The 10,145-nt window shown below is 44.5% G+C and overlaps 1 protein-coding gene across 1 annotated transcript in view; it reads left to right on the top strand.

Moving 5' to 3' along the window:
* The window catches only part of LOC103595109 (glutamate receptor ionotropic, delta-1-like), a 242,702-nt gene that overhangs the window by 173,079 nt on the left and 59,478 nt on the right, over window positions 1-10,145 (top strand). The window contains exon 5 of the mRNA XM_008578424.1: window positions 561-614. Within this exon, the coding sequence (XP_008576646.1) occupies window positions 561-614 (54 nt within the window). The remainder of the gene's footprint in view (window positions 1-560; window positions 615-10,145) is intronic.

The following is a 10,145-nucleotide window of genomic DNA, read 5'->3' as shown; positions in this document are numbered from 1 at the left end:
ACATGCACACACATGCACACACACACGCACACACACACACACACACACGCACACACACAGCACTCAGTTCTGTAGACCCTGCAGAACTGAAGGCAGCCGGAGCCCCAGCCGTGAGCTGCTGTCTTCCTGGTGTCACTCAGTCACTCAGCAAGGCTGGACCAGCTGCCATAAATCCCTTGTTCCAGTTTCCTGATTCTGTAGCCTTGGGCAATAATGAGCCTCATCTCCTAAGTGCCCCTGCCGAAAGGTGTTTGCAAGCCTTCTTGGAGAAGGGAGGTTGTGCCCTGCCGGTGGCCCTGGGAGTCTGCAGGAACCGGAGCTTCTAATCTTGCTCAGGGTGTGCATGAGAGTGTGGAAGTACAGCAGGAAATCAGATGTCTGTGTTCAGATGATGCCTCTTGCAGCTAAGGCAGCCAGAGAGGGCCCACAGGGATGGCATGTTTTGTGAGGAAAAAATTCTCCAAGAACAATGTTTATAAAACCCCATCTTGGCGATCATCATGTGTTTCTGCCAGCTTCTGACTTGCTTCCGTTCATGTTCGTTCTTTTTCTTTCTACAGGCCGTGGAGACCAACCTGGCTTCCAAGGACAGCCACTGGGTCTTTGTGAACGAGGTAAGAGCCCCAGAATGGTGAGGGGCACAGCTTGGCCAGAACCCCCTGCCCCTTGGGAAAGCTCAAGTCCAGTTCTGACTTGCGGGGAGCTGGGGTGAATCCTGGGTCTCCACCCTGCCAAGGCACAAGGTCAGAGAGTTGAACTTGACCTGCGAAGATGCTCACCTGGGAAAGAATCCATACCTGAGTCCATGAGGAAGTCAAAAGTGAAAGGGACATGGTGTCAGGTGCTAGGTGTGCAGGGCGCGGTGAGGCAGCCAATCGGGGCTGGGGGATGGAGAGATTAGAGTGGTTAGAAAATGGGGTGCAGAAGGGGTGCAGCAAAGGAATGAAGAAGGGATAGAGGTGCGTTTCATGCAGGATGTTAAGGGTACGAGTGAGGGCTATGTGACTGTACAGAAGTGTAAGCAGCAGTGTGTGTGCGTGGGTGTGTATATGTCAGTGTGAGTGAATGTGAGTTGTATGTATATGAATGTGTGTGTGTGGATGTGTGTATGGGTGAGTGCATATGTTTGTGTGAGGGGTGTGCATATGTGAATGTATGAGTTGTATGTACATGTGAGTTTATATGTATGAGTGTATGGATGTGTGAGTGTGTGGGTGTGCACATGTGTGTTGTATATGTGTGAGTGTGAGTGTATGAGTTATATGTGCATCGTATGTGCGTGAGTGTGAGTGTATGAGTTATATGTGCATATGAGTGTATGAGTATGTGTGTATGTGTGTGTACACGTGAGTTGTATGTGCATGTGAGTGTATATGTGTATTGTGAGTGTGCATGTGTACAGATGTGTGTTTGTGTGTGCAGCTGGTGGGGGTGTGGATCAGTGTACCCATTTAAAGGGGGTGAATAGCACGTCTCTTGCATGACTGGACGTTGCATGAGTTTGGCCCCAGGGAGGAATGGGAACATGAGTCGTCATCCTGGCCTGGCCTCGCCTCTTCACTGATTGCACCGGCCTTGCACTGGAGTGGTCGGAATCACATGCCTTCCCTAAGCTTTCCCTGAGAACCTGCTCTGCCCACGTGTCCATTCAGGAAGCACTGACCAGGGCAGCCCTATGACTGAGAGCTGCCTGGAGAACGTGCTTCCTGGGGTGTGCATTCATCAGGACTGTGGCCACAGCTGCTCCTAAATTAGCTGGTCGATTTCTAATGGTTTCATTCTGAAAGATGCAAGGTTTATTATGCAGGCAGTTTATTCTTTTATGATGTGTGTTTCTCCATTAGCTCAGTGCTAATATGGCTGAAGTGGTTTTGGGTGGCTTATTTTAATAATCATGCAGATAATATCAGATAGAAACTACTTGAAAGGTCCACTTTTCATGGTTTTCCTCTGTGAATTCACATCTTATTAGCTCCACGTCTACACAGGCCAGTTGGGGACATGCTTGGTAACCGTCCATTTACCTTTGGGTGTGGATGGTTGTGCTGGTGATTAGGAGAAGGCACAGGACCGCCGTCTCCCTGGTTTTCAGAGCCTGCGTGAGGTCTCCTTGATCCTCAGGCAGTTTTGATTCTCTGGGCTCTGCTGGCTTCACAGGTTCTTCAAAGTCCAATTTCCTTTGTTCTGGAGAAAGGATGTATTCCGCATGCCCCTGAAGTCAAATGTCTGGTTTACTTTTTTTTGATGACGCCTCCAAACTGGATAGCCAGCGTTTCTCTGTTGCCAGTCTTCAAAAAAGTGCTCTGTTTTACATTTCTAACCTGTTTCCTTTTCCCTCCCCTGAATCTGCACCTGTCCCCAGGGGTCTTCTGTCTGTCTCTTCTGACTCCCTCTCCAGGGCTGGGGTTAACTTCAGCCTGAAGGCACCCCCAGGGCATTTCATACCCGCAGGCACGCTGGCATTTCTGGGGCAGCCAGAACCCAGGGCTTCTGTCTGTCTCTTCTGACTCCCTCTCCAGGTCTGGGGTTAACTTCAGCCTGAAGGTACCCCCAGGGCATTTCATACCCGCAGGCACGCTGGCATTTCTGGGGCAGCCAGAACCCAGGGCGTGGCATCACCAGGAGTCAGATGTGGGGTACCTGTCAGAGCCAAGCTGGAAAAGCCTTGACTAAGACGATGGCTGTGCCCCCACCAGGATTGGCAGCGCGCCCTGGGCCAGCCAGGCAGTACATACCAATTGTGCGAGTAGCTCTGAGCTAAGCGTGTCCTCCTCCAGAAGAGAGGGGCCCCAGAAGCATTGGCCTCCTCCTTTCTTGGTTTCCTTTTCTACAAGGAGGCGCCTCCCCTTGACCACCTGTTACATGCCAGATGCCTGTTAGTGCCCTTCACACTTGTCACGTTCCTTAGTCCTTACCCCCAACCCTACTTGGCATTTGCTATTCCCATTTTACAGAGTGGAAAATGGAGGCACCAGAGGTTAAATCACTTACACAAGGTCATGTGGCAATTAAATGGTGCATCTGGGATTCTATATGAAGAAACCCTTCAAAACTTTTTCTACCAAATGACACCATCATGCATGTGGCCTTGGCAAAGATGCTTAACTCATAACCAGGGTCTGATTCAGTAAAGACAGTCAGTAGGGCTCTGGTATGCACACTGATGGGGACACTCTTGGGCTGGCCTTTAGTACCAGCTCATAGTACGAAGTCTGCCATCCAAAGGTAAGGCTTCCTGTAAAGCTTTGACCCACAGATCCCAGAGCAGCCTCTGATTAATGACTGAGGTGTTCTTTAAATTACATGCAGACTCACCCTTAGGAACCAGCTATATTCAGAACTACTGTTTCTGGTTACAACATGGCCCACTGAAAAAAATAAAAAAGTACTGTTATTAAAGTATTATGTCATTTTAGGCCCTGCAGATTTTTTAAGCTATCTAAATGCAGAGCCACAGACAAGTAGTTTTCCAGTTGCCTGTTTGCCATATATGATGACTAGAGATAAAGTAAGGCAAAAAAACAAGAGTTGGGGGCAGGCATTTGGTGGTTTACCTTCCAACATCGTCTCTGAAATTCAGCTGCTACTCTGAGTCCTCGTCTTCCCACTTCCTGCAACTGTTCCCCACTTCTCTGGAGGAAGTTCAGCCCCTCGAGGGAGCTCAGGTCTGTGCCTCCTCCCCCACCCCCACCACATGTGTCTTTTTGACTTCAAGGTGGCCCTCTAGCTGTGTCCCCCTGATCCATCCATTTCTTCTTTCTGTCCTCCAGTTTCCCATCTGTATTTGACTTGCTTAATGTGTTTTCCTGGATCCAAGATAAGCTCTCAAGGGCACGTGTTTTTGTTTGCTTTCTTTATGCTGTGGTTTTCTTAGCCTATCCACCCCTCCCCGGTGAGCACTGGTGTTGCATATTACAGACCTGTTTATTTGGAGAAGAAGCAATTCGATGCAGAGGAAGCCTTGTGAGTCTGTGAGCTGCGCTGACAGTTTCTACAGGTCTCTGGGCTCCACTGTGGGGATCTTGGCAAGCAGATGTGTTTTGGGGTATAAACTATAATTTCATTGATTGATCAAGTTACAAGTTACCTAGAGGAGGGTGGGAGATTCAAAAAAACTTGTGAAAAACAAAATGAACCATTAGTCAAGGTGGCCACTGGACTGTGAGTCCCTTGATGGCATGGCCAGATACAGCTCATCACTGAATCATCAATGCCCTTGGCAAAGGATAGATTCTTAAAAGGTTTGGTTGAAGGCAGGTCGATGTATGTGGTGTAAAGCAAATCACATAGACAGGCACTTACCGGTCTGCCTCAGAGAAAAGACAAAGGCAACAAATTATGACGGGAGCCTTGGAAATGGAGGGGACCATTCGGGGTTGTTCACCAGAAGCTGCTGGTTCAAGGCCAGTCGGACCTGACTCTGGATGAGCTGGGTGGCTTCCAGAACCTCTGAATCAGCTGGGCAAAGTGCTTCCTCTCCATGTGGCCTGTGGCAGATCTCTGTGGGTCCAGTCCCTGCTGGTGCAGTGACTCACAGGCATCCTGGTACTGGCTGGAGCCTGGACGCAAAGGACAATGCCCGCCCTCCCTGTGAGACTCCGCATCCAGGCGGGAGCTGTGTGCCTCATCGTCTGGCCTCTTGAGAACTTTCTGCAGGACATTCTTGTATGGAATACGCAATATGACTCTGCAGCCTCCTGCAGAACCAACTGTGATGGGGACTGGAAGTGCTCCATTTGCTGCTGGGCAGCTCTCTGTTAGACTCGTTCTTCCAGACATGGAACCAAAGCACACTTTGATGGGAATGGCTTAAGATGCTTAACAAGCAATGCAGAAGTGGATGCATTATCTTTGCAATTGGGCTTTCTGAGCGACCGGGGCTCTGAGTGGCGATCTGTGGGCCAGCTGGGGTCTGAGAGGAGGTGGGCTCTAAGGGGGGGGGAGGCACAGTCTACAGAACTTGGCACCCCTCCCCCATTGTCAGCATGGGTGAATAACCCCCGTATCCCAGGTCCATTTCAGACCGTGCACATGAGCTCCAGACTCAGAGCTCCAGCCGCCTTCTTGACTCAGCTGCTCATCACCACCTTAAGCTCAGTGTGCCTCTTTGAACTCAGTGTCCTACCAAACCTGGTTTTCATTCAGTGCTCCGGATCTCAGAGACCACTGTCTCCATCCTTCTGGTTGGTTCCTCAGCCAATGGAGAAAAGTCCATACCATGCAGCCGGCCCTAGTCTGCTCTAGGAAGACCCTGTACCCACCTTGGCACTCTCAGTTACCTCTTACTGTTCCACTCACTATCTCAGGGCTCCTCCCTGCACGTGGATCAGCGACTTCGTATTTCCCATATTGATTTTCCCCTCCTACCTCTGGGCTTTTGCCAGGATTTTCCTTTCTAGCTGCTATGCCCTTCTTGAATCTCTGATCATCTAGGACTTACCTTTCCTGCAGAGGTCTGCGAAACATTGTCTCTGCCAAAAGGACTTCCCGGATTTCCCCAGTAGAGTTACTCTCCTGCTGTCTTGTGCTCCTCACCCCAGTTCTGCTGTGTTGGGGGGTAGACTCACATGCCTGATTCTCTGGATGGCTGGTAGATGGGGGCCTGGCTCCCCTTTCTATCGTGCTCCCTAAAGTTCCCAGCACGAGGGGCTCACAACAGAGGGGCTTGCTGGGTCACCCCTACTGCTACTGTCATCTGCCTCTTGCTTCCTCATCTTGACTCTGCTTGTCTAATTACCTTTATGTGGAGGAAGAGGCATTTATAACCTGGACTCAGATAACTATGATCCTGCTCCATGAGCTACAGCTGTCAGCCCTCCCCGCCATTCTGCTGCACTTGGTTTTCCTGCTCCTGCATGACGAGTCCTGGGGCACCAGTTCTTCCTCGGAGGTACACACATGTTCCCCTTGGCCCTGGACCAGGCCATTGGCAGGGGATGGAGTGACCAGAGAAGAGGGCAGGGGAAGCGCTGGTCAGGCTTCTTGCACAAGTCCTCGAAGTATTCTGCTAATTTGTAGGTGCTTTGTGGAAAAAGGATTCTGTGATCGAAGAGGGCGAATCACTCGGAGTTAAATAGTGAGGAACAGGTGTCTCCTGCAGGCATCTTTGGGCTCTAATGCATGTTGTGCCTTTCCAAGGATAAGGCAGTGCACACTGTCTGCCACATTCATTTATTTTTCCAAACACATCCATCTGCTTCTTATTTTCATGTGCTCAGCTCTGCCCTGGAGTAGCTGCTGGCAGGTGATGGAGTGGTGGGGCCATATAGGGCCTCTTGTCATATAGAGCTGGTCTGACTGTGTCCTAAAAGACCTCTGTGACCCCAAGCCAGAATCATTGCAGTGTGTTGACCTCTTCAGCCCCCTCTGCCTGGAATGCTCTCCCATTCCCGCCCCTCAGGCCCCAGCCCCAACCTCATCACTCTTACTGGTTTGCTACCAGCAAATACTGGATGAGGATCCTCGGGGGGCTAGACCTTGCCCTGCTCCAGAGCGTCCCGGGATTTAGAATCAGCTTCTATCAGTAGTGCAGAGAACATCACTTGACTTTCAAATTTTCCCTACCCCAAAGCACATTCTGAATTAAAACAAATAAAAATAAGATTAGGTTCCACATGTATAATGTGGGGGAAGGAGATGCTAATGCTCTAATTAAAGAAAACAAGGAAAAAGACCGTGATCATGCCGAACCACATAGCTTTAAGAAGTCTCTATTTGGGACTCAGAGAAAGAGAGGGAGAGAAAAGATTTAATTTTTTTCTTCCTTTCATTCTGAATATTCCAATCCTGTTGGAATATTAAGTCTTTGTGCCATTTACCATCATCAAATTTAATTTAGCGACACTCAAAAAACAATTATGTGTGCTGTAGTCTATTCAGTTCTTTCTCTCCCCAGCCTCAGTGAGGAGTCTTTGAGGACAGGGAACACATCCTACCCACCTCTGCAGCCCTCGTTCAGATACCTTGATTGAAGAACAGGACTTTCCATGTGTTAGACATTAGACAGGGCCAGGCACTATTTCTGAGTATCACTTTCATTATCTATTTTTTACTTAAAAATTAATAGCTTTATTGAGGCTTAATTTGACTTGCAATAAATGCACATATTTAAGTGTACAAGTTGCTAAGTTTGGCATATATATACCCCCATGAAACAATAACCACAATGAATTTAGTGAACATATGTGTCACTCCAAAAGTGTCCTTGTGCCCCACGGCAATCCCCGTCTCCCAGCACACCCTCTCCCACTCCCTAGACAACTACTGAGCTATTTCTGGCACTATAGATTATTTGTATCTTCTAGAGTTTTATGTAAATAGAATCACATAAAATGTACTCTTTTTCTTTTAGTATAGTGTAATGTATTTTTAGTAGAGTATCTGAAAAATATCTGAACTCTCTATTTGGTTCCATTTCTCTGATTTTTTTCCCCATCTATCTTTATGCCAATCCCACACACTTTTAATTACTATAGTTCCGTTTTGTTAGTCTTCTGGCTTTGTCCCTCATTTTCAAAGTTGTTTCAGCTATCTGAGGTCCTCAAAATTTTCATATGAATTTTAGAATCAGCTTGTCAATTTCTACAAAAAAGCCAACTGGGCTTTTATTTGGCATTGCATTAAATCTATAGTCCACTTTGGGGAGAATTGACATTTTAACAGTATTGAGTCTTCTCACCCACAAACAAGGTATGTCTCTCCAATTATTTAATTCTTTAATTTCTCTCAACAATGTTTCAGATCTTTTTGGAAGATTTATTCCTCAGTATTTTATATCGTTAGTGCTATTGTAAGTGGTGCTTTAAAAAAATTTCAATTTTCATTTGTTCATTAGTAGTATACAAAAATGCAATTAATCTGGTATCCTGGTACCTTACTAAACTCACTAATTCTAGTAGTTTTTTATAGAATCTATTAGATTTTCTGCATTGACTGTCATGTCCTCTGGGAATATTTCTTTTGATCTGGATTCCTTTTATTTCTTTTTCTTGTCTGATTGCACTGATTAGTATCTCCAGTATGATGCTGAATATAACAGTTTTACCTCTTTCTTTTGATCTGGATACCTTTTATTTCTTTTTCTTGTCTGATTGCACTGATTAGTATCTCCAGTATGATGCTGAATATAAGTGGTGAGAACAGACATCATTTTTTTTTCCCTGATATTAGGGAAACACACACAGTTTTTCTCCACTAAGTATCAAGGTAGCTGTAAGTTGTTAGATGCCCTTATCAAATTGGGGAAGTTCTCTTCTATTCCTAGTTTGGCAATAATTTTTTTATTTTTTTGGCTTTATCAGGAATTGATGTTGGATTTTTGTCTAATACTTTTCTGCATCTATTGAGATGGTCATATGTCTTTTTCTTTTTTTAGTTTGTTAATATGCTGAATTAAATTGATTTTCTAATGTTAAAGCAACCCAGCATCCATGGGATGAAACCTACCTGTCATGACATATTATTCTTTATGTATATTGTTACACTAGGTTTGCTAAAAATTTGATTAAAACTTTTCTCTTATGTTCAAGAGGGACATTAATCTTTCTCTTTCTTAATTTCTTTGTGCAGTTTTGGCATTGGTGTAGTGCTGGCCTCAGAAAATGAGTTGGAAAGTATTCTCTCCTTTTCAATTTCTGGAAGAGTATGTGCAGAATTGTTGTTATTTTTTCCTTGTTTGTTAGAATTCACCAGTGAAGCCATCCAGGCCTGAAGTTTTCTTTGTAGGAATGTTTTAACTACAAATTAAATTTTTATATTAGACGTAGTGTTATCTATTTGTTCTTGATTGAGTTTTGGTAATTAGGGTCTTTTAAAAGAATTTTTCATTTCATTTAAGTTGTCAAATTTATAGGTATAAAGTTTATAATATTCACTTATTATACTTTTAATATTTGTTGAATCTGTAGACGTATGATCACTCTCATCCTTAATACTTACAATTTGTGTTTCTTTTCTTTTTTTCTTAATCAGTCTGATTACAGGTTTATTGATGTTATTGATTTCAAAGGACCAATTTTTATTTCACTCATTTTTTTCTGTTGTTTTTCTGTTTTTTTTTTTTTTAAATTGATTTCTGGTTTTATCTTCATTATTTCCTTTCTTATGTTTACTTTGAAATTTTTTTAAAAAAAACTTTTGGCAGCTGATCAGTAACAGGGATCAAACCCTTGACTTGGTGTTATCAACTCTGTGCTCTAACCAACTGAGTTAACCGGCCAGCCCACTACTTGGCTTTTATTTGTTTTTCTTTCTTCTAATTGCTTAGGGGAAAGCTGAGATAATTGATTTGAGAACTTTCTTTTTCTTTAGTGCTATGTTTCCCTTTAAGTGATTTAGTGGCATCCCACAAATTTTGATTTTTTGTGTTTCCATTATTTTGTTCAAAATATTTTTTGAATTTACTTTGACCCATGGGTTGTTTAGAAGTGACTTATTTAGTTTCCAAACATTTGAGGACTTTTCAGGGATATTTCTGTTGTTGATTTCCTGTTTAATTCTATTGTGGTCAGAGAACATAGTTTCTATTGAATCATTTTAAATTTATTGAGACTGATTTGGTAGTCCAGTATATTGTCTTTCTTGGTAGACGTTTCATGTACACTTGAGAATGATGTGTAGTGTAGAACATTCTATAAATGTGAATTTAGGTCAATTTGGTTGATAGTGCTGTTTGTGTTTTCTGTATCCTTGATTTTTTGTCTACTTGTTCTATCAATTATTGAGAAATAGGTATTAAAATATTAAACTTCAATCATGTGTTTATTTCCTTTTTCAGTTTTATCACTTGTTGCTTAATATATTTGAAGCTTTGTTTCAATGAGCACAAATGTTTAGGATTTTTATGTCCTCTTGAGTAATTGATACATTATCATTAAGAAATGATCTTTTGGGCCGGCCCGGTGGTGCACTGGATAATGCGCCGCTTGGGAAGCGCGGCAGCGCTCCCACCCGAGGGTTCGGATCCCACATACAGACCGGTTCCCGCTCACTGGCTGAGCGAGGCACGGGAGCAACACCGAGGGTTGCGATCCCGTTGCCGGTCCCCGGTCCGGTGCGGGGGCAACACTGAGGGTTGCGATCCGTTGCTGGACACGGAAAAAGACAAAAAAAGACAAAAAATAAAAATAAAAAAAAATAAAAATAAA

This window comes from Galeopterus variegatus, unplaced genomic scaffold (genome assembly GCF_000696425.1).
Source record: "Galeopterus variegatus unplaced genomic scaffold, G_variegatus-3.0.2 Scaffold1681, whole genome shotgun sequence".
Classification (NCBI taxonomy): Eukaryota; Metazoa; Chordata; class Mammalia; order Dermoptera; family Cynocephalidae; genus Galeopterus; species Galeopterus variegatus.
The sequence above is the reverse complement of the archived record's forward strand: the minus strand, read 5'-3'. Positions and strand labels throughout refer to the sequence as shown.